General features: G+C 42.6%; 1 protein-coding gene across 1 annotated transcript in view; it reads right to left on the reverse strand.

The window, feature by feature from the left end:
- Positions 1-1,934: 1,934 nt before the first annotated feature.
- The window catches only part of SLC44A1 (solute carrier family 44 member 1), a 73,190-nt gene continuing 50,019 nt past the window's right edge, over positions 1,935-25,105 (reverse strand). Inside the window, exons 9-16 of the mRNA XM_066604325.1 lie at positions 24,864-25,050; positions 22,962-23,127; positions 21,262-21,418; positions 20,010-20,093; positions 16,071-16,208; positions 9,656-9,892; positions 8,441-8,515; positions 1,935-3,470 (exon numbers count right to left, since the gene is read on the reverse strand). Of these exons, the coding sequence (XP_066460422.1) occupies positions 3,447-3,470; positions 8,441-8,515; positions 9,656-9,892; positions 16,071-16,208; positions 20,010-20,093; positions 21,262-21,418; positions 22,962-23,127; positions 24,864-25,050 (1,068 nt within the window). The 3' untranslated portion in view covers positions 1,935-3,446. The remainder of the gene's footprint in view (positions 3,471-8,440; positions 8,516-9,655; positions 9,893-16,070; positions 16,209-20,009; positions 20,094-21,261; positions 21,419-22,961; positions 23,128-24,863; positions 25,051-25,105) is intronic.

Here is a 25,105-nt window from a genome sequence, read left to right on the forward strand (position 1 = left end):
TGGCTGAACAACTGTTACGTAAAGCCTGGTAACCAATACTTTCACAGACGCATCCATATACATTGTAGTCCATACTGGCCGGTACAGCAGTTCAAACTGGACGTGTTCAATGACACCAGGAGACGGAAGAAGGATCTTTATGGGAACATTCTTTAAAAGATTGTTCATGAATGGAAGGTGTTTCATCCATCGAATGAAAATTTCAGATATAGTTGACTTCTTTCTAGAGGATGACAGTCTGTCATCAGTCAGCTAAAACATTCGTTGTGTTAGATATCACCTGACAAACTTAAATTTAGGTTGAATTCATCCATTTTCATAAACTTTAGTCTAATGTGTATGGGGCACCTTAACACTACCAGACAGATGCCTAAATGATACTGCCCATTAATAATGGAATGTAGCTGGAGCCTGGAGGTTCCGGCACCAGGGGAGGGATCAGTTCATGACAGATTGTGCCAAGGGAGCTCCACTTTGTAGAACAAATCTTTAGCACTTTTCAGCTATGATTTATACCCAGTGTGGGGCACTTTCTAGGCAAAGTTTGGGGCAAAATAAAATAGTATTCCCTAAATGTATTGCGTTTTTGACGCTTGTCTACCTCAGCAGTTTAGAAAAAGTCTACAAAGAGTGGCAGTTTCTGGTGCAAATTATTGGTTTACATGAACTTGAGTTGTCGTAAGGAACAGAAGTCTGACATACCTCGTGGGATGAATTAAACTTATTATGCCATGTGGACCCCGCTCTATAGCCCATGTCATTACTGGCCTTAAAGAGGCAGCTGCATAGCTTTACAGCTGCGGCTCTGTTGGCTTTATCACAACCTCTATTTCTGTGTAACAGAGGACTATGAACAAAAGGTAGAAAATTTATGACAAAAAAAAAATTGGTCCATTTTTCCGTCCTTATAGTAGATCTATGCTTATTCCAGACATACCTGAATTCATTTATTGGTGATTTTCGAACCACATCTGCTGGAAGCTTTTTCAAAGTATCCACTACTACTGCAGTAAAAAAATATTTCCTGCTGTTGCCTTAGATCGTCCCCCACCCAATCTCAGATCTTCCCCCACCCAATCTCAGATCTTCCCCCACCCAATCTCAGATCTTCCCCCACCCAATCTCAGATCTTCCCCCACCCAATCTCAGATTGTGCCCCTTGTTCTAGTGTATAGTTTCCGAATAAAAACGTTTCTCCTGAATCTTATCTACACCTATCACATCCAAAAGGTTTTGATCATGCCCCCTCTTTCCTCTAAGTTATACAAGTTAAGTTCTTATAAGTCTTTCTTGATAAGTTTGGTTCTTGAGACCTTCCACCATTTTTGTATCCAATCTTTGGGCTCGTTCTATTCTATCACTATCTTCTTTCTGTAGGTGAGGTCTCCAGAACTGAGCACAGTATTCCAGATGTGGTCTAGCTCCATACAGTGGGATCACAATCTCTCTCTTTCCACTTGTTATACTTCTACCTCTACAGCCAAGCACCTTGTTCCCCTGTACCAGTTCTTGAAATGGGTCAAGTGCATGCAGTTGAGCCCGCCTACTTGACACATTCCAAAACAGCAGGAGACGAACCTAAGAGTCAGTATGAAAGAATGGCGACAAATATGAATAAAAGGAAGACTGCAATAAGAGTCAGTGGGACCACAGCTGCAAAGCTATGCAGCTGGCCCCACTGGCATGTGGATACAGTGGGCCGCCCACTGGGGTTCTGTTGACATTTTTTATTTCAGATTGCAGCATGGATGCTTATTCTTGCAAAGAACATAGGCTCTGGTGAAGGATCTGGACATCAATGTGAACAAACATTGATGTGGGCAAAATCTTTTAGTGTGTATACTTCTATTTCATTTGTCTCAGACCCCTTTGTCATCATTCACAAGCCCCTAAAAAAAGACAGAATTTTGTAATAGATCAGAAAATGAAATGAAGACAGTTAAAGCATTTTTTTTTATTAATTTTTCCTTTTCCTACAAAAGTCATTAAAAACAAGACATCTTAAAGAAAAGACATATGCAAATGTATATTCCCCAAATAAATGCCACCGTCAAAGACGAAGTATCCTGAACAGAAAATAAGCATCGCCCCCCCTGAACTACGGAGTCACTGACTCGCTTCAGACAGAGAGAGAAAAACAAAAGAGTTTATGATTTTCAACCGCGAATAAGGATACTTCCGCTTTGAGAGAACTACAGCAATTCAGCAAAAATAAGACGTACAGACTTCTTCAACATTATAAATATAGAAACAATTAAAGGCCATTTCTTTTAAAGCTGTTACAAACCACTCAAAAAGAAACAGGCCGTTGACCGATAACCAAAAATGCCATAGGAGAGAGAGATCGGCGATATAGTCTCAAATTCATTTTTTTTTTCTTTACAGTAGAGAGAACTGCCACCAAGAAGTATTGCTAAATGAGCCCTGTTCAGTGAGAATGTATCCCCTTGATGACGCCATATTTATGAAGTCGCTGTCAGTTCTTCTGGAGAACATTTTTTTTTTACAGATGCCACAAAACAGTGTACGCCAGTTGTTTTTCCACCTCTTGTGATGGCATAAATGTTTCTGCATAGACACTCACCAGCAAACCAGTTGTCTGGTAAGGTGACAACCGCAATGAAATAACCTGAGCTCTGCCGTGAATAGCAGTACTAGAATGAAATCAATACAAAAACAAGAACATTTACCGGAATTGTAAGAGCAGGAAGTAAAACAGCAAAAAAAACAGCAGGCAACTCACTTTCGGAATAGGAGACCTTGGAATAGATCCTTTTTCTCATCTTTTTGTACATAGAACAAACAAGCAGAGGATAAATTCTTGCTGCAAAGCGTCTAACCTCGCAAACTGCAGAGTCTACACTTTCATAGACGTCTAGCATATGTCAACCTGTACCGTAGTTATCAAGACTAAGGTTACATTTAGTGCAAATTGCAGGAGTGTACAGAAATGTCAGGGCAAGGGAGTGGGGAGGGGGAATAGTTGGAGTCAACAAAAAAAAAAAAAAAACATGAAAAATATATGTCTGCATTTATTCCCTCATCATTTCCAGGAAGCGTTACAATATTTTAAAACCATATATATAAAAAAAGAAAAGAATAACCCAATGATTTTCCTGTATTACACGGACATTGTAATAAAGAACACAGGTGACAGTGTAAAAAGATTGCCTCTTGTGTATTAAAGCATCAAACCTGATTCAAAAGAGGGAACATGCCTACTTCCACTTGGAAACAGAATTTCCATTGAAGTTTTAGTAGCTTTGACCTCTTTCAAACGCTGCATGATTTAACAAAAAGAGTCGTATGGTAAACCGCTGCTGGCAGCAACTCATTAGGTACGTAGAGCAAAAAATTATAGAAGGAGAATTATTAACCCTGCTTCTATTTTGGCTGCTTGTATTTATTTTGGAATGTCAATGGGTCCGATATTGCTGGGCTAGATTTCAAGCGGAACTTGTTCCCGAAGCCTAGAAAACAAAGTCATATAAGGATGATCTTAGATGGAAATCAGGGTGGAGAACACAACATACAGCAATGGGCACATGAAAGCAGAACATGTACATCAACTGGAATCAGTACTGGGAAAATATGAAGCAGTTACATATATTACATGCAGAATCCAGCCAGAAACGGGAGAAAACAGGGCTGCTCTCAACTAGGCACCAGACTCTGCGTATACAAAGTGCTAATCTCGTTCATTGGCGATCGTAGCTCCAAGTAAAAGGACCCTTCTGGAACTGTATTTGCTCTCAAACTTCCTTTCATCTGGACTTTCTCTGCTGTTCTAAGCCAATCTGCACCTGAGTAAATCTTGCTAATTGTCCATTTACAGGTAACTATTGTCGTTCAAAATGCGTTCGAATGTAGGAAAGTGCGTGATAATCGTTATGTCTAAACGTGAAGCCATCATGCACTTTTTGCTGCTTGTTCAGTTTCTGCCTGCATAAAAAACCCTTGCCGATTCACTCGCTTCTCGTTATGGTTAAATACTCCTTTGCTCAGCACTTCACATAACCCCTTCAGTGGCAGGTTTATTATTACCATGTCATGTCTCACAGGGCAGGTTTTTTTAAATGAGTCAACAATGCAATAAAAACCCTGGAAGATTTCAGATGACAGCTCAGTGCTCTGCACATTTTAGCACTGGAGCTGTCCACGGAAATCCAACGGGGGTTTAACTGCATGGTCAGTGCAGCAAGCCCCGGAGATTTTCCGGGCGTGTCACTAAAGGGGTTAAGTGAGAAATGAGCGATTCTCACGATGATCAGCCTGTCTAAAGAGTCTGCATAAGCGTGAATAATTAGCAGTGACGTTACTCGCTTGTTTAAATGAGAATCATCCCATGTAAAAGGGGCATAGGATATTATCAGCACTATCAGGCTGAACTAAACATTCACATTAGTGAGGGAGTTGGGATTTTTGGTACTTGGGTATGTGGCTTGTTAAGAGATACTACGGGCCATACAATGAACAAGGCTGAAGTGCAATATCAGATACAGCCCATGAACATGAGACGATTTTTCTAATCTTGGTCTATTTAGTGATGATCCACGCATTATCAAAAGATTGTACATTAAAATACTACAGTATGGTTAAAAGCTGACATTTTCTCTTTGGCTAGAATTACATTGATGGGGAAGTTATTAAAGAGATTAATCAAGGAGATACACATTGTCAAAAACAGTATTTGGATAAAAACCCCTAAATTAACAGAAAGCGATACAAATGAAAATTCTCTGGACTGATTTTGATTGTGAGAAGCGACAAGGACAATAAGTGTCACTCCAGAAATAACAGAGTTAGGCCGCTTCCACAGGTTCCACACGATATGAATGCGAGAAAAATCGCAGCGATATCGCATCAGTGGTCGGTTGGGGGGGAGCTTGAAATAGAAGCCCTACCATAAAATAAGCCCTAGCTGCAGTAAAAAAAAAAAAAAAAAAAAAAGAATACACCACCTAAGAGGCATTGCCATCTCTACTGAGTCTCCCCTGAAGCTCCCAGACACTTGCTTGAAGTCTTCTGCCAGTGCTTCCTGGATTGGAGGATCAAAATCAGTACTTCCAGGAAGGGCTGGTTGTGACTGGTCCACAAGCGGTGTGGCTCCGCCAATCAGAGCCAGCACTCAATGAACCAATCGCAGCCATTCAATGAATAGCTGTGATTGGTTCACGAGCACTGTGGCTCAGCCAATCAGAGCCAGCATTCGATGAACCAATCACAGCCAGCCCTTCCTGGAGGCGGGGATTTTCATCCCACAATCAATTAACGGCTGGCAGAAGACTTCAAGCAAGTGCCAGGGAGCTTTAGGGGAAAAGATGCACCAGAGAGGACAGCAACTCTTAGGTGATTGTATATATATATTTTTTTCTGATGCAGCTAGTGCTTAGTTTAGGGCTTTTACAGAAGGATCTCCCACTGTAAAAGTTGCACCGTACGAAAACCACTTTTGTATGCGATGCAACAGAAAGGTTCCACAAGGAAACATGGGCTACAAAAAAAAAAAACAAATTGCGGCTGTATGGAGCATGTCGTGATTTTGTACTCTTGCAATGTCGCAGGGTACAAAATATCACTTGTGTGGAAAAACCTATAGGAAAGCATGGGCTCCACATGCTACAATACTGTTGCATCACGACAAAAATTGCATGATAAAATCGCCCGTGTGGAAGCGGCCTTAATAGTATTAGAGTTATTAATTACCACATTTCAGACTAAAGAATAAGTGCTATCTTTTGGTCAGATGTCAGAAGGGTCTGGCATTGTCAGACCACTCTGACTGCTTCTATAAAGATCAGTCACAGTGCAAAAGACCTGTAGCTGGTCATTAGAACCAGCAACCCCACCAGGAATAACGTTAGCTTCCCTGCGTAGCTTTGCAGAGTATCACAGGCTCCGACACCTCCTCCCAACATCTGCGCTGCAGGGAAGGCAAAGTACTTTCTGTTGGGGTTACTGCACCACCGAAGGTACTGGGGGCTTAATTACTATAGGGCCACTGCGCCTATCTACATCCACTTGGAATGAAACCCTCCACTTTAGACCACCAGAGACGTTTGAATTAGTATGAAACATTGTAATCCTACTTTCTATTGTCTAAACTTGGGTGCATCTTATAGTCCGAAAAATATAGCAGCATCCCTTCTTGTAAGGTTTCTGATATTTGATTATATAGCCTTCCGAAGAGAGAGGAGCATGCGGCTACAAAGATTGCTCCAGTGCTTTTCCGGTTCAGAAGAATTACAATGTTCTCTTCCCCCCTGCTGGTATGAAAATAACTTTCTACACTTTCCAGGAGGCTACAGTAATCTTCCCTGCACTTCTAAGGCATCGGTTGACGTCTCCGTTGAAGATCCTGTTTGGAACCTCCATTGCAGATCCGGTCCAAAATCCCTTATAAAATCACGCTGCAGCATCTCATAATGATGCTATTACTATTATTAGAGGAGCTTATTGTAACAGTCGTGTGCAGTTCATACATTCCACAAATGCTGATAAATGGAAGGCAGAGCCCTTATTTGGAATACGTGTAGTATATGAAAGTGCAGCTCTAAAGTTGAGGCTCCGCTCACACTCACAGCTTGAAAAGCATTTTGGATGCTGTGACTTTCTTTTTAAACTGGGCAGAATAGAATAGTGCAGCATGCTATGCTATTCAACCTGCAAGGAAAAAGTTTCCAAAAAGATATTGGAAGCTAGAAAATGGGAATTGCAAAATATTGTATTGCAAAAGCTATTAAAAATCAACCCAAACCATTAAAAGGAGGTTCCAATCTCTTCAGAGGGATTTTGTAAATATATATATTTTTCCCTATTCCTCCCCCGTTAGTCTCCTTACCGCATCTTCTCCCTGCCAATCTTCTCCTGTCTGCTGCAGTCCCCAAGACACCTCAACGCAAGCCAGCCAGATCCTCCTTTTTTGTTAGGCTGTGGCTTTCTTCTTCCGGCAGGTCAGTGTCTAGCAAGAAGTGCCAGATCCTCTGTCGGGCTAATGCCGAGACTGCGTGCATACGTGCCGTCTCGTGGCGCTAGTATATGAGCTTTCGCGGTGAGACATCGCGCATGCGCAGTATCGGCATTAGCCCGAAATAGCATCCGGCCTTTCATGCTAGGCAGTGAATGCTACGTCACTAGTGAGGTAATGTATATTGACCTGCAGGAAGAAGACTGCAGCCAATGGATGTTTCGTCACCGGAAGACGAAGAATTGGCTGGCTGGAGGTGTGGTGACCCGGGGGTTTGCAAGAGACAGGAGAAGATTGGCAGGGAGAAGGAGTGGTAAGTAGAGTGCCTGGGGAGGAATAGGTAAGTATTGATTTTCTTTTTTTAAATGACAGACCCCCTTGAAACATTGATGACCTATCCACAGGAAAGGTCATCAATACCAGATTGGCGGGGTCTGCCGCCCCAGATACCAGCTAATCAACTATTCTCCAGGCCGCTGTCAGTGTACAGAAGAAAACTCTATGCTGTGCAGTGGTCCAGCATGGTATTGCAGGCACAGCTCTCATTCACATCAATAGGAGCTGTGCCTGTTATACTATATGCTGGACCACTGCAATATGTATGTAGCCCTCTTCTACGGTGACAGCAGCCTGGGTCCGGGCCAAGTATTAGCTGTTGATGACTTTTCCTATAGATCAGTCATCAATTTTTAAGAGCTGGAAAAGCCCTTTAATGGAATGGTTTCTCAGTTTGGAACAAAATGAACTGAAAAGCTTTCTAGAGTGAACAGAGCCATAGAGGTGAACAGAAATACAGTAGTCTCATCCAGAATGTGATGATGCATGAATTGGAGTTACATCATTAGCTAATAAGGCTTTTGTATAATGTAATACGTTACAAACATAGCACCATCAAGCCAGTTTGCATGAATGGTATGTATCTGACAAGCTGAAAGGAAATGTAGACTTTTCCAGACCTAATGCAATATTAAGTAGATACGTTAAATAACAAAAAGGGAGCTACAAACTTTAGATAGCCGTCAGCCCAAAAAGTAGTCGGCCATAGACTCTCCCTTATACCTGCATGCCAAATATTTTGTGAATGTGAAGAGGGGAATAAGCGGCTGCCAGACTCCATTCAGTCTCCAGCGGGATCTCAGGAGACATTTGGACCAACAGGTCTTTCGGTCATGGCCGTTCTCGTTAACATAATAGAAAGGTTTCCTCTCAAGGAGGTTGTACTCTAATAACCTTCCCACAAGGAAGAGGCTGGGACAATTTCTTTCAGCTTGCCTTTACAGGTGATGGTCTCAGCTGCGACATAAACTCTGCGAGCCAGCTGACAGGCAAGCAGATAAGCAAGAAGAGAAGAACATCTTGTGTGACGCAGACAACAAAGTAGTCACCAGAGGAAGCCCAGTCAGTGAAGAGAGATAGAGGCAGGAAGTAAAAGTGAAATTCTTGGAGCAAGGTCATCTCTGCGCCTGCACCTACCATCGGTTTTAGCTCCCTGCCTTCTGCTCCACTACCCGTCTCTTTCATCGCTCTTCTACTATTTTCCACAAATTCCTGAAATGACATATTGCACATTAACACTGCAGTGCTAAAGAATACCATGCAATGCAAGACGGAGCTAGGCAAGCAATAATGAATGCGGAATTACATAGAATAAAGAATAACCAGAATACAAAAACACTGCGGCTAAACATCCCCGAAATCATCACCATATGGATCAGTCCTCTTAGTGGCAGCCTAACTCGTATTCTATCCTGTATTAGTGAATTGTAAGTATTATAGCCATCTTCTGTGATTTTTCCACATTTTCCTTTTTTCTGTGACTCTTAAATGAAAGTGTAGGGGTTCACAAGAAAATGGGGCCCCTTGACGTGGGTTGCGAGCTTGTGTATTTTGGCCAAAATATTAACCAACACCTCGTATTTATCAATATTTTTGTAACAAGCAGTATGTCCTTAAAAGTATAGAGGAGCCCGAAGTGTCGATACCAGTGTTGTTCAATTCTGAGGTGCAGGGCAGCCCGCCGAATTGAAATATGGTGTCATTAATAGGTGGTAAGCCTGCATGGTAGACTACATGTATCAAATGGCCTGGCACCCTTTGTATGCTTTCCCTATGTGCAAGTATAGTACAAAGCAGCCAATCCCCTCATTATGAGCTAGGCATGCGAGTGGTTGTGCATCAGTACTTTGCACCTGTGCGACGCTCTTCCATTTAGCACTTTAGCTGCCTGCATGTTGAGGGATCTGCTGTTTTTACCGGCCCTTCTATGTTGTATTAGTACATTGGCAAGTATAGGTCTGTGATTTTTTTTTTCCATTTTCCGTGACCTTGGCCTAAAACATTGTTCCAAAATACTACGAAATGACCTTAATAGAGATGAGCGAGCGTACTCACTAAGGCAAACTACTCGAGCAAGTAGTGCCTTATGCGAGTACCTGCCCGCTCATCTCTAAAGATTCAGGTGCCATCTCACTCTCTCCACCCCGCTCCCCCTGCTCACTCCCACAACTCACCGCTCTCCCCCCGCCGGCACCTGAATCTTTAGAGACGAGCAGGCAGGTACTCGCATAAGGCAGTACTTGCTCGAGTAGTTTGCCTTAGCGAGTACGCTCGCTCATCTCTAGACCTTAATCATCAATGACCCTTGCAGTCATTCAGTGCCACTTGAGCTGCGTAGAATAAGAGACTTACCATTAGAACCTTGTCCATAAAGAATTCTTTCCCTGGACTTCCATCGTTATATTTTGTGTCGATCGCAAAACACAAGAACAGGACATCTACCACCATTTCATAGATGGAGAGGAAGCAGTGTGCAACCAGAAAGGCAAATAGGCAGACAATGATGAGTGGTAATACCCATACTGTGTAGTCTCTCTGGTAGTTGAGCAGCAGAATGCCGGCCAGGCCAGTGGCACTCACGATCAAGATCTACAGTCAGAAGAGAGAAGAAAAGGGTTTAAGAGAAAGGTTCCTGACTAGATCAGCATCAGACGAGTGTAACGCTGCTTTCAGACAGAACGACTGTTCAAAAAAAACATTCAAATGAGCGAAAATGAAGGATATCGTTCGGTCTAAACGCGAGCCAACGACTGAACAATTATTGTTCACGTTTTGTTCGACCATTTTACGCAGGCCTCCAAACCATCGTTGACTGTTCGCTTCAACCCTTTCTAATCCACTGTCTGACGTCTTCCTACATTCTAATTGGAGGCTGTGCAGCTCCGATGTCGGAAGACGTCCGGCAGGGTATTCTTACTGTATATTACTGGCCGCTCTGTTGTCGGGGGCCTATCCAGCACATCACATACTGCAGTACTGGCTCTAGCCAGCAGATGGCGCCATTGTAAAATGGCAGAAAGAGAAAGCCCCCTAGGAACCCCTGAATCCAAAATTGGATTGCAAAAGGTTTAACGGAGCTTGTTCAGTCCCTCATATTTACTTATGCAGCGAATGTGAAAGACTAAACGATTTTTTGTTTTTAATGCGCCAGCGATGTATCTGCCGACCTAAACAGACTGAACGAGCTAGCGATAAATCGGCTTGTCTAGAAGGGGCTTAAGAAGTTCTTTGCTCATTCCAGAGATATCCTTCTATTGGCTCATTCATGTTTTGTATATGAGATATCTGTAAATAACCGTAGCAGGTGAATAAAATCAGGGATGTACGACAGTCTTAGTGTCCACCGAGAAGTAGGCCCATATAACCATGGTTAAACCAAGAGACGGAACCAATATCACACGGAGTAATGCTAGCAATAACATTTTGTGCCACGGTTCTTCTTCACTGCACACATTCTTCTGGAACCCAATTTCAAGGCAAAAAAAAAAGGTCAAAAACATAAATGGTATTTTATTCCGCTTATAACGTAGCGGCACAGAATGACGTTTTGTGACCTTTAGAATACATAAAGACTCATTTAAACGTAACCAGCAAAGGGCACAAACATGATGGAATCCACAGCGACGAATGATAGATTTGCCTCAAACTGCGTATATTTCACCGGCGCTCCGTCCTGACTGTGAACAGTTAAGAACAATAAGAATATGGAAATATATACACACTTGGCCAATATCACATTGATTTACTACTGAGGCTATAGCATCTATCAACTCGCTCTTTAGAAAGGGAACGGTGGACCTTTTGACAAATGTCAGTGTCAGTTCATGGCAGACTGGTTTACTGATCATTTGTGATTCATGCACCCTGCAAAGAAAAACAACATAAAATGCCTTTCCCAGGTCTCGGTCTTGAAAGACGAAAACATCATTTATCACAGATGGCACTTCTGTCACAAGGGATTTTCAGTAGGTGGCACCCAAGTCTACAGATCAGACAACTATTGGTGGATCAGCCTAACTTTGAAAAGTTCTTGTTTTAGTAGTGCGCTTGGCACCTCTTCAGAACGCTTTAATTAAGGGTGTGTAAGGGGGCGTTCAGGAACACCATCTTTTCTCCTTAGGGAGAGCATCTAGAAGGTAAGTGAGGAGACATATAAGGCCATTCATGCTCCTCTGGGTAATATGTAAATAATGGAGATGGAACAAGACCTCTACAGCGTCACCAATTGGAAGGCAGCATTCCTGCAAGTCCATGTTAGACTCTTTATACAAGCCTTGTAACAATGACTGGGCATTGAAAGCCAAGCTAGAATCCATCCACATATTACTCAGGAGGTGTTGATACATAGCTAATTTGATGCAGATCTGCAGCAGATTTCACCCTTTCAATGGAATTTAAATTAAAGAAGTGGAATCTGCATCAAATCAGCTAAACGTGAACACACCCTAAAGCAATAATCCAACTTCAGTCATTATGGCTGTATTACATGGGACAGCGATAAGGGTTCCTGTGATTTTACTCAGCAACAAGCATCACTAATGAATTGAGTCGGAGTGGGCCAGGGATATACATATATATACCCGTGAGTGGTCCAAGTCCTTAAGCACACAATGTATTGTATATACAGTCCATTGTGTATATATACACAGGCCAGGTTTACGCTCACTGCCAAAATGATCGGGCAGATTAAGGTCAGTATTTAGAGATGAGCGAGTACCAAAATGTTCGGGTGCTCGTTATTTGAGTCAAGCTTTTCGTAATGCTCGAGAGCTCTATTCAAGTAACGAACCCCATTGAAGTCAATGGGAGACCTGAGCATTTTTGTATTTGACCCGCCGAGTCTCTCTTTCTCTCTCTCCCTCTCTCAACTCTATCAGTAGTCCATCGGCATTGGATAGACGTGGTTATTAGCGCTTCGGTCTTCTCTGTGCTCACACGTACAATGGGTTGGGATCAGTGATCATGTCAGTATGGAGTCTGCATATTCTCTCAAAACTTGTATGGGATTCTTCCCACATTTCAAAAACATGCAAATAAGACTTATTTCCTACAAAGCCATCCATGTACGGGTGGAAGATCTAGGAGAACTAGTTTGTAAGACCGATACCGATGTTCACGATTACAGCCGCCTGCCTCACCTACTATTGGAGAGGGTGGCTTAAATTTTTGTGGTGATATGAGCTGCATGAGTGGTTTTAGAGTTGGGGATGATTGAAGGCTGTGCAGGCTGCTTGAGTTGTGTACTAACTTACCTTATTATGCATGTTTTTCCCCTACATTGTAGCAGTAGAAGCAGGCGCCAAAGTTTATGTATTCCCTCCACATAAATTTCAAAGCGGGGTATAAAAGGGGTTGGCTGCTTTATGTAGAATTAGAACAAGTGTATAAAATCATGGTCCAGCAGCGATCTATATGCAAGCCCTGCCCTTGTTTGCTTAGCGGTCTGTATCCCAACAGCACACCACTCCGCATCCACAAATGGCCAAAGATGGAGGGACATGTGACGACATACGTCAATCAGATTCCTTCGCTGAAACACACCACATTTGCGTTCGTTCCATTTCCATTGTGCCGACCGACCCTAGACAGAATCATAAATCTACCGCCGTCCGTGTGAAGTTTCCTCAAATAGTTGAGATTGTAAAAAGGACCAACTAAAAAAAAATAACAAGAAACCTCTAATTCAGCCAATATTATATTATATTCATGTTAAAACTGATAATATGAAGAATGTAATTTTTTGAGCTTCTGAGATGCACATGTGTTGGTACTGCTGCCCTCCTACAGGACATTGCAGGTCCGCTTCTCTGAAACGTGCGTTTTACGGCAGATGGAACTGGGCAACATGAAGCGCTGGGAGGCAACTGACAAATGTCGCCATCGGTGTGAAGGTCATCCCCCACACTCGGGGTAAGCATATGGAATTATCAGTCATCGGATACAGGCGCTACTGCTAATGGCCTTACCGTTTGGCAGGAAGCTTTGATGCAAATTTCAGAGCTTCACAGTTGGAAGTGACATTTAATGATGTGCTCAATGACAAAATATTGTGTTTCAGAAACTTGTATTTCCAGTAATCTGACGGCTCGCTGGCAAGAGGATAAACTACGGTATAAATTGTATTGGGTACAAGGCGTGTCAATAGGTGTCCAAACCCAGCAGGAGAGCGTGTAAATGGAGGCAGACCATACTAGCGGATCATACTGCAGTACACAGCGCCGATTCTAGCACGCGCCACAATGCCGCTCTAGAAACACCATTTCAGTACTTGTGGGGGGGAAGATGGTGTTATATAAGGCCGCTCTTATACAGGCCGTTTACAGCGTTTACCACAGCATTTCAAACGCCGCACTAAACGCAGTGAAACGCCTCCATTGTTTTCAAAGGGGCTTCTCAGGCGAGAGTTTAGACACGCCGTGATTTTCGAACGAGGTCTGCTCTCTTTCAGGGCATTTCAGCGATTTTTAACGCACCTTATTACCCACTGCTATGATGGGGTGCGTTTATTCCCCTGCCGGGACCAAAGAGACAGTAAAAATAAGAATAAAGTTTTAAAAGTAATAAGTTTAAAAAACAACCTTTTTCCATATTTATAATAAAAGAATCTAAATAATAAAAAAAAATAAAAAATACATGTTTGGTATCGCTTCGTCTGTAAAACTCCAATCAAAATAACGCATTATTCACCCCGCACGATGAACATAGTCAGAAAAAAAAAATAAAAAGACTGACAGAAATGTACTTTTTTTGGTCACCCTGTCTCCAAGAAAAAAAAAAGCAAAATGCAATAAAAAGCGATCAAAAAGTGGTATGTATACCAAGATTATACCAATGCAAACTACAGGACGTCTCAAAAAAAATGAGCCTCGCACAACTACATTGGCGGAAAAATAAAAATATTTTGAAATAGTAAATATCATTGGAAAAAATAAAAGTAGTACGGTCAGACAAATAAAACAAAACCTACATAAGTTTGGTATCGTAGTGATCGTACTGACCCATAGAACAAAGTTATCAGGTCGTTTTTGTTGGTTTGTGCGCCGTAGAAACAAGTCTCACAGAAAGATGGTGGACTTTTTTTTTCCATTTCTCCTCACTTAAGAATTTAAGTTTTTCAGTACATTATACGGTACATTAAATAGCACCATTGAAAACTACAACTCGTCCCGCAAAAAACAAGCCCTTATACCGCGACGTCGAGTTATGATTTTTTTTAAAAGGGGAGGGAGGGGGGGGGGGTAAAAAACGAAAATGGCGGGGGAAAAAAGCTTGGTTACTAAGGGGTTAAGCCACTCTGTACAGAACAAAGCCCTGCATGTGGTCAATAGAGGGTGAATACAATAATCACAGCGGGCACTGAATATATTGTAAATGCTCCTTCACTACATACAAAGAACATATTTGTGGAGATCAGGCCCCTTTCACACAAGCGTATGCGCAAAAATACTCGCTACAGCGCAATGTATTTGCGCCATGAATGAGGTTTGATGAGGTAGATGTACACAGTATCGGCACATAGTGCTGCACTTTCTGCGCATGCAGGGCTAGTTCACACACACGACACACCCTTAGGCCTATTAGCCTAATGATGTCCAGATGTGTTCTTTTCCCTGCGGTTTTATGCATTCCCTTGCATATAGAGATGAGCGAACGTACTCGGTAAGGCCGATTTCGCAATCGAGCACCGCGATTTTCGAGTACTTCACTACTCGGGTGAAAAGTATTCGGGGGCGCTGTGGGGCGGGGCATGGCGTGGTGGAGCGGGGACTAGCAGCGCGGAACAGGTGGGAGCTCTCTCTCCCCCCCCCCCCCCACTCCCCTCTGCAACCCCCCGCTCACCCACAGCGCCCCCGAGTACTTTTCACCCGAGTAGTGAAGTACTTGAAAATCACGGTGCTCGATTGCGAAATTGGCCTTACCGAGTACGTTCGCTCATCTCTACTTGCATATTTACGCCTCTCCTATAGACGTCTATGGGGGTTTTGGTGCGCAAATAGACAAAAGTAAACCATGCTGCGTTTTTATGCGCACACAAAAAAAGGGAAATCAATAGGTTCCATTGTCTGTGCAAATTCTGCGCGCAAACGCGGTCGTGTGAAGCCGCTGTAATTCACCACACTCACTAGGTGCGGAAAATGCAAGACATATGCTTATCACCCCATCTAGTGCCGCTGGTTTGTACGGGCATCTAGGGTTGTGTGGTTGCAGACCGAGGCCGAGATGAGTTTTGATCTCTCAGTTTATGGAGATAGTATGGTCATTTGTGTTGGCATATTTGGCCCCATATCCAAGCTCAATGCAATTACCGCAGGCTTTGTAGTCATTGGTCCATTCCAAGGACAGTTCATGCAAGGACAAGTCTACCCCACATGCTCGGCTCCACTAACATTTTGGAAAATTGCTAGTGTAAAAGTAGCAAAGGGGGCATTTTTCCACCCAGGATCATCCTAAAGGATTGGTGCAATCAGGAAGAATTGTGCAGAAGCCAAAATGCCGAGGAAGCGGGATAACCCTAAGGAACAGGCAGCAGAAAAGTGGAAGCTGGGCATAGACTTGTCAATATCCTGCCATAGGTGGTGCAGTACAATTATCCAATTACTCAGTATTTACAGGCATGTCTGTATAGAATGGACTGTATGCTAGTAAGTCTGCATTGCATTCAGTCCAGCGCTATATTGACAGTATAGAAGCAGACAGATACAGCGCACACATACACAGAATATCACACATCTGAATACAGACCAAAGAGACGATGGAGAATAGTTACCTTCCCAAGGAAGAGCACGAAGTCTCCCACGGTGTTGATGGTCGCAACCCTTAGGGCGTTTTCCACCAGGATAACAAGGGCATCTTTTGCAGACGTGCAGAAGTTTGTGCTGTTGATGGCAGTGGCTGTATATGCGTTCTACGGAGGGGAGACAGTCATCATGAATAGGGGATACAGCAGGGGAGGCACATACAGATCAGTCCAAACAACGACATGTGGCAATTCCCTTATGGCGACTGTTTGTGAGAGCGAATTGTCTGCATGCCGCCGTGTCCTGCACGGTTTTCTTGGACGGATCCCGCCCCGAGTATGTAATACTTCTCTACAAGTAGCCAGACTCCATCATTTACATGTAAATTTTTAAACTAGCTCAAACAACGACATATTAATTTTTCTATTAACCCCTTAATGATCAGTGTGTTAATGCTAAAGGAACAGCGATTTTATATTTTTTTTTTTTCTTACGCGATCATGATTACAGGGGGTTTTATTACCTTTTTGTCGCTGAATTTCCCCCCCCACATTTTCATTAAAAGCAGTGTCTACAAAAGTTTTCATTTATAGTTATTTTTGTATAATACCGCTGAAGTACAAGAACAGGTGCTCTATTTTGTTTTGGATCCTTTGATGTATTACTTCTATGGTCTCAGATTACAGGGTGACTATGGCAACAGTTTAGGTTGGTGCGGGCTTTTTTATATATTTTTTTATTTTAGTGTATATAATATATATTTTTTTTTTTTTTTCAGACTTCTTTTTGTATACTTTTTAACATTTATGTCCCCCACAGGCAGAAACTGTTCTAAGCTACTTCTGTCTTCTCCTCTGGTTCCTCCGCTGACTGACAGCCGAGCGCCCAACCTGCTTCTGCTAGATTGCAGGAGCGACAGCTTTAAACACAAGCTCTACATTTAAGTTTAAAGCCCAGTACCAAGTGTTATATATTTAAGGCAATTGGTCCAAAACAGGTTAAATTACATTTTATTAACATTTATGAGAATGTGTCATCAGAAAATGACTTCTTGTATGAAATCAAGTTTTTCTATTAAACATTTCTATTTTCCACTTTAGGTGATTTTTTTTATTTTCAAGGTCCCAATCTACAGATCTGTTATAGATGAACTTGACCTTTAGCACGTGGTAACTTTCTGGCTCAGTTTTTTTTACCCTTGTAATTGCCTTACAATGGGTATGTGTTAAGCTAACAATAGCTTTTCAGTGGCTTTGCTGCATTAGTTGAGATCTTAAACTCCTGCAGTTTCACACGGACCATTCAGCCTAGTAATAGGAGGACATGTTTTGTAGAGAAAGCCTTTCAGTAGTCATCTCATTATTACATGCAGTTACAATGAAAGTTAACACATTTTTATAGATATAATATATATATACACACACATATATATACACACATTTTATATATATATATATATATATATATATATATATATATATATATAGATATATATATTACACACACACACACACACACACATATATATATTATATGTGTGTTAACTTTCATTGTAACTCTGCATGTAATAATGAGATGACTATATATAATGTGATCTATATATCACAGGATCAATAATTCCCAATAGGTCAGCTCACCACCTCTCCCTTCCTACACGTTACTAGGGATGCCTAACCCAGTCCCCCATAGGACGTTAATGGCCCCCTCCTACCCATTGTATGAATGGCCGTGTTCTGCTGTAAAGCACCTCTCTAAGTGCCGTTCACCGCACCTCAGACAATATGGCAGCTCCTACAGTCATGTACCAAAAAATGCAATCAAAAAAAAAAAAAATCTAGTGTCAGAAAATAAAATTAGAGAAATAGAAAATGCCGATTTGGTTTTAATTAGTAAAAAAAATCCAGGTGATAAATCCTCTTTAAAAGAGGTTTTTTAGGGTGCCTTCACACTTGCGATCTCACTGTGTTTTTTATTTTTTTAGCGCAAATGTCAATAGGACTTTCTAATGTTAAAAACGCATCACACAAAAATCGCAAGTTTGTGCTTTTTGTGCAATTTGTTTATAAACATTAGAAAGTCCTACTGGCATTCACGTTAAAATAAAAAAACAATCACAATTGTGAAGGCACCCTGACGAAGCCAAGCCCTTCCTGCCCATAGGCGGTCCCTCACTTGGGATCAGAACAGTGAGAACCAGAACGGAGAACCACCGTGTGTTTGTGCACTTATTATAATGGCTGTCCACATTCTCACTCTAAAGTGCAACTCTAGACAAGGGCAGGGGAAAAAAATCAGCTTGTGCCGGGAATTATGCCAGTCTGTATCCTGCCAAGGTTTCCCTCGACCATCCTTTATGAGCTGCCTTGGCGTCTGGACAGGAAATACCTACAAGTTCTCGCTTTTACATAGGAAACGGATTTCCCATAAGGCTTCTGAGAAGACCATGTTAGAGTAGAGTAAAGTGGTGCAAAGAGGCGTGGGACATCCTGCAAGACCAGGACTCCTTCACACTAGCATATGTGCATTTGTGCAAGCCTCAGTGCAACATTTTTGAGCGTGCATTGGCACATTTGACTGTACGTTTTGCGCCTCCAACGCATGTTCATTTGCATGCAGTGAACAAAGATGCGCCAATAGAAATGGCTAATTAATATAATGAGTTCCAGATACGTTCTTTCGCCAGCAGAATTATGCAGTGTATCACACGTCTTGCATATTGTGAGCACATTTGCGCACACCCCCATTGACTATGGGGACCCTTTGTTTGCAAATGTGCAAAAAAAAACAAAACAAAATAGAGCATGCTGCAATTTTGTTGGCGCCATCGAAATGTGCAGGAAAAAAATATGCAAGTGTGAACGAACCCATTGAAATCAATGGGTTGTATTCTTTGCGTATTGCGCGTGCAAATACGCCGATGTGAAGGAGGCTTAAAGAATATTTTCTAAAATGAACAGAGTCTGAATTCAGTTTATGCATTTTTAATAGAGATGAGCGAGCGTACTCGCTAAGGCAAACTACTGGAGCGAGTAGTGCCTTACGCGAGTACCTGCCCGCTCGTCTCTAAAGATTTGGGTGCCGGCGGGGGAGAGCGGTGAGTTGCGGAAGTGAGCAGGGGGGAGCGGGTGGGAGAGAGTGAGATCTCCCTCCCCCCCCCCCCCCCCCCTGCCAGCACCCGAATCTTTAGAGATGAGCGGGCAGGTACTCGCATTAAACACTACTCGCTCGAGTAGTTTGCCTTAGCGAGTACGCTCGCTCATCTCTAATTTTTAACACTTCTGCACACAACATCTTTTTGCAACTAAATGATAAAACATCAATAAAAGCTGGAGCGTTCTTATAGCCCTTCTATTAAATAACCCGTCTATAGCAGGGCAATAGTGGAAAGGGTTTCTGTACCACGTATAGTATGTACATTCTGGAAGCAATGAACGATCTACTTAAAGGCCCTTTTACACACAACGATTATCGCTCAAATCTCGCTCAAAAGCCATCTTTTGAGTGTGCCTATCTTTCACTTTTCTGCCGAACGATGATTTTATGTTCAGCATAAAATCCACTGTTCGGCAGAAGAGCTGATAGCAGGGACTTTTATGCAGTGTTCTCTGTGGGGAGCACTGATAACATTATCTCAGCTGTCAGCTCTGAAGCAGAACAAAGGGGATGTATGCAGAGAACAGACCACCCGCTGTTCTCTGAATACTCTCCTGACAGCTCACATGCATTAATAAGCTACTAATTGGCATTAGTACCAATTAGTAGTTTATGCACAATAATCACTCAAAAATCCATCTTTTGAGTGATCATCTTTGTGTGTAAAGGGGCATTTACTGTAGCATGGCCACTGCAAACAATTAGGATTTGGTGCTAGACACGGACGATAAACCAAGTGCGATTTGCTATTGCTACACCGTGAATACAAAAGGATATTATGTATCATTTGAAAAAGCAAGAAATGGGGTTCTCACCTGATTTAAATATGTGAGGCACTTTTCTAGACACCAGAGGCAGCAGATACAGGATTTCAACACACAGCGGGCGCATGCATTCTCCTAGAAGAGTAAGAAGATACATATTATGTTGTCACGGATGGGGTCGCTTATAGAGAGCTCTCAGATGAGATCTGCAACTTTGCTGCATTTAGGAATAGTCACATGATTCCCCTCTCTTACATGACATATCTGTAATATCCTGGGTAATACATTAAGAAGTGGGGACGAAAGCAGTGTTACAACAATATGCCTACAGGGAAATCCCTAGGCATTACACTTTTGTCATCTGACAGAAGACACGCTGTACATTATACCCCCTCGGCTTATATGAAAGGGGAGCTTAGTCTAGGAAATGTATTTTGAGAGTGAACGAGACCTTGGAATGACAAAATATTCATTAATTCTTGCAGAAGTCGTCACAAAAATGTATGACAGATCATTCTAAAATCAGCGTATTGTAACAGAGACCAATGCTGCTCATTCATCATAGCTGAGCCAATATCATGTAATCTGCATTCCCATTAATAGGAGGCCGATCAGCCTCGTGGCAATGCAAGAACAATTTAATGGCTAATTGGCTTCATCTTGGGGCGCGGTAAACGGGAAAGACCCTGCCAAACCCCTTATGGATCCCTACAAGCAGCCATTTATCATTAATGCACGCACGGCTCACTAGGAGAGTGCAGGTTCTTTTGGATCAACATGAAAGGCCAAGACTTTTTGTAGTAAGACGTCTTTCTACAGGGCAATTGGCATATGAAACAAACAATTTTCAGATTACGCTATGAAGGGAAATAGTAGTTACTGCTTTTTAAGATCTGTCAAAAAGTAGTGGAGAAATAAAGAAGAGATCTCGCCCTGTAGGACCGTGTGCCGCCAGGAGTTTAGCAGTTAAAGGGAACTTGTCAGCACGATAAACTAAGTTATTGCGCCGTTTGGGGGGGGTGATGGGAGCCAGGAAATGTATTTTTTTTTAAATCACATGCTTTTTGCCAGCAAAGTTTGTAACCAGTCATAAAATCTGACTGAGAGTAGCTGTGCATGCACGCCCATAGAAGTCTATGGGAGAGTGCAGACCGCGTGTGAAATGGAAACGATTACACAGAATGCTTCAGACTGCAAAAGACAATTCATTTATTTTTTTGCTAAATTGCCTTGCAGACAGAAACGCTGACAAATACAAAACCAACATAGAAGAGCTAAAGACACCAGCAGCTAGAATATTCACCTTCCCCTTGAGTTGGCTATGAATGTACATGAGGATCATTCGTGGGATCTTCACCAGGGTAATAATGAAGGCTCCTTTTGCCACCGTCCCAAGATGGTAACGAATCAGTCGGTTTACTGAAGCTAGAATAGGAGTGAATGGGATGTCCTTCTTGTTTCTGCAGACAGATTACAAGTTTATGAAGTAACCTTCAGCACGTGTGGGAGAAGTACAGGTCTGTCTTTCCTTGTCACTAGACTTCACATATCCCAAATATGTATGACGCAAGATGTTAAATATGTAGTAAAAAAGCCCTAAAAATTGTACATCCAACCGATACCTCCACGGATGCCATTATACATTAACATATACTTTATGTTTACTGGATGTCATCTGTCAGCCATCCATCACTCATAGGCTCCCACAGGGCTCAGGTCAGGGTTTGCCTCTGCTCAGTTTTTGGAGGAGGGAAACTAAAATAAAAAGCGCGCGCGCACACACACACACAAAAAAAAGTAGTTTTTTTTCAATGTCATTAAAAATCTATGGGGGGGGGGGAAAAACTCAGTTTTTTTTTTGTTTTATTTCAATTTGTCGTCTCAAAAAACGGAGCAGGGATGGAAACCCTGAGCGGAGCCCTAAGGCCCCCTGCACACGGGCGGAAATTCTGTGCCCGCCTGCATAGGATTGCATTAGAAAACGCAATCCTAGCAGATGGACGCGATTTGTCTGCGTGAAATCACACGTGGAAAACAAATCGCGGCATGCTCCATTTCTGTGTAGGTCTCACAGAGGCCCGCACAGAAAGGTCAGTGGTGACGGTCCGGCTCTGCTCTGTGAATGCGCCAGGCGGCCGGTGCATAGCAGAGTATGAAGACGCTGGGAGCGGGTGAGCTGCAGGCCTCTGCAGGGGCATGGGTCCGCATCCCGCTGCGAGAATTCTTGCAGCGGGATCCGACCCGGCCGTCTGCAGGCAGCCCAACGCAAGTGTAAACCCAGCCTAACTTTTTTACTGGATGACATGAGATTGGTTTGAACAGATATCATGACAAGTTTTAGAATTTGACAACATTTCAGAATAGTTAACAGGCGGACACATCTGTACAGGTGAAGTACACAGCCATAGACAAAGCAGCTTATCTGATGTTAAACCCCCTCTCCACTTATATTTAAATAACTGGCCTACATGCACCATTATCTCTTCTCCCAGGCCCCATCTCCAGTGCGAAGAAAGGGCTCATCCGCCAATCTGTGTGCAGCTCGCACCCCGAGGTATAGTAACTCATCCTCTGTGCCTTCCAGAATGGAATTTGTAGACTGCCTTAATGATATCATGTGCATGGAAGAGCTGATGGCCATAGATAAAGACTGCTATGATCCATTTGGGGATACATGGCATTACCGGTTAACCTTCAGAACGACATGACTGGATACGAGGCAGTGACGTCTGAGCATACGAAGTAACGGGCGACAAGACCTATATTCGTTTTTTCCTCCTTCCCACCCGTCTTCCCCTTTTTCCTTGTTAGGGTATACGCCCCCTGCAGACTATATAGATTTTATGCCGACAATTTTCAATATGTTAATGGAAACTGTGCGGCAGGATCTTAGTGTTGGTTGTTTGCTCCACGGTATGGCTTTCATCTACATGCGAGCGTGCCATTCCCAGGTTTTATACTTGACTCTGTTATGGACAATAATAGCCTATTATAACATATTACCTTGTGAAATAATAGGTGACCACGGCTCCGGCAATTGTCATCTGTTGGCAAGCCAAGATGAATTCACTGATCCATATGAGCCCAACTAAATGATACCACCACATGTATTGCAAAGGACCGCTGATCCTGAACTCCACAAAGCCTTGATCATTGGGGCGCGGATCACCTAAAGAGAGACGTTACAATAAGTGGTTGACAGGCTATATACACAAGTCATACAGCTGCTCTAGGTAGGTGCGCCAAATACATTTTTGTTGGCATTTCGAGAATATTCCTCCTCTTCCTTTGGTAGATGGCTGATATACATGATTCACATGTGAGAATGCTGGGACTATGGGAGAATATGTATAATGGGCCAATAACTGGCTCGGTGATAGAGAACAGAGGGTGGATATTAATTAGTACATACTCTGATTGGGTCACAGTTACCAGTGGGGTATCACAGGACCCTCTTTTTTAATGCCCTAGTAGAGGACTTACGAAGTAGAATATCTAAATAATACTGAGCTCTGTAAGTCCTGTTTTTGCACAGATGCTTCGGTCTACACTACAGTAGGATTAGGGCATTGGAGGATGGCAAGTTCGTTTTACTGTCTCAGGTTAGTCTCATGATAAAGGCAATTCATACAATAGTCGGGTGAACAGCGATGGTTCACGTCCTTTGAGCTGTTACAAGAAGAATAGGAGTTCCCAAACAGATTTTTCAGTACCTACTGCCCCGTCATTCATATCAGATTCAGGATAGGATGAAGACTTGAGCATGTTGGTGGACAGAAAATCAACTTTAGCTACCAGTGTCAGGCAGCTGCTGCCAAGGCTAATTAGATAATGGGGCGCATCAAAAACAGGCAAAAATACTCACTGCAACAACACCGTTCTACAAAGTGATAGTCAGACCACACATGGAATAGTGTGTCCCAACTTTTGGCACCTGTGTATTAGATATACCTGACCAAAGTGGATGCAGAGCAGGTTGATCAAGGTAATTAAGGGAATGGTGGACTGCGGTCCTAAGACAGATCATCAGACTTGGGCTCATTCTCTTCGGGGAAAAAAGATGGCTTTGTGGTGTTCCTAAGCCCTCTTTTTTCCAATGTACAAATATATGAATGGACACAGCATATTACTTTTTTTTTTTTTTACATCTAGGACTGTAACCATGACAAGGGGGCATCCTCTACAAAGAGGAAAGAAGATTTCACTGTGATCATAGATGGAGATTCTTTACTGTAAGAGCAGTGAGACTATGGAATGCTGTGCCCAAGGACGTGACAATAGTTCTGGATATATCCCAAGTTATGGCTACTAGTTTTCTGGAGATGGGATGTTGATTCACAGATTTATTCAGATTGGAAAGCATTTTCCCCCTAACATGGCACAATTGACACCTGCCTCATAGAGGCTTTTGCGTCTGGCCCAACACAGTAGGAATACAGATTGGACATGAGATACCAACATTCGTACCATACTGTTCAGTAATTTAAAGCCAGCGTCAACTGGGCCTCAGAATATTAACATGTTAAACTTCATATAATCTCCATAAATGCATGAATCCACACCCGTAGACGCCTACGAGGTTCTATTGCTCTCATGTATACCTCCAATTTCATATGGAGACTTTACTGGGTTCTGTATGAATTGTGACAGGTTTAATTAGAATCTATAGTCCAAAACACTTCCACCTAGAAGCATTGCTTGTAGGGAAGAACAAGGTCATACGGGGACATGTAGTGTCTATATGTACCTCCGTTTAACCTCCAGCTCTGCCATGTGCAAGAGGCAAATCACAAAATGCTAGAACATTCAGCAAAAGTTTACATTTCCCTCAGTAAGAAAACAATTGAATATATAGTACTAGATAACTACCGTGCCTTCAACTAGAGCTGGGATTTCAAGTCTTACCTGTAGTTCCCAGGAAAAGCAAGACCATGACCCAGTAGACCCAGAAGAGGAGAAGAGCAAAGAAAGTCCAGAAAGGCTGGAAGACTAGCAGTGGTAGATGGATGAAGACCTTCCCAGCCACATTGAACAAGGCAATGGTTAAGCCAACTCGCTTCCTCATAATCAGGATGATGAGCAAGAGGATCACCTGCCAGAGGACAAAGAAAGAAAATGGCTCAGACATAAGAAATGCAAGGAAAATT

This window comes from Eleutherodactylus coqui, chromosome 5 (genome assembly GCF_035609145.1).
Source record: "Eleutherodactylus coqui strain aEleCoq1 chromosome 5, aEleCoq1.hap1, whole genome shotgun sequence".
In the NCBI taxonomy this organism is placed as follows: domain Eukaryota; kingdom Metazoa; phylum Chordata; class Amphibia; order Anura; family Eleutherodactylidae; genus Eleutherodactylus; species Eleutherodactylus coqui.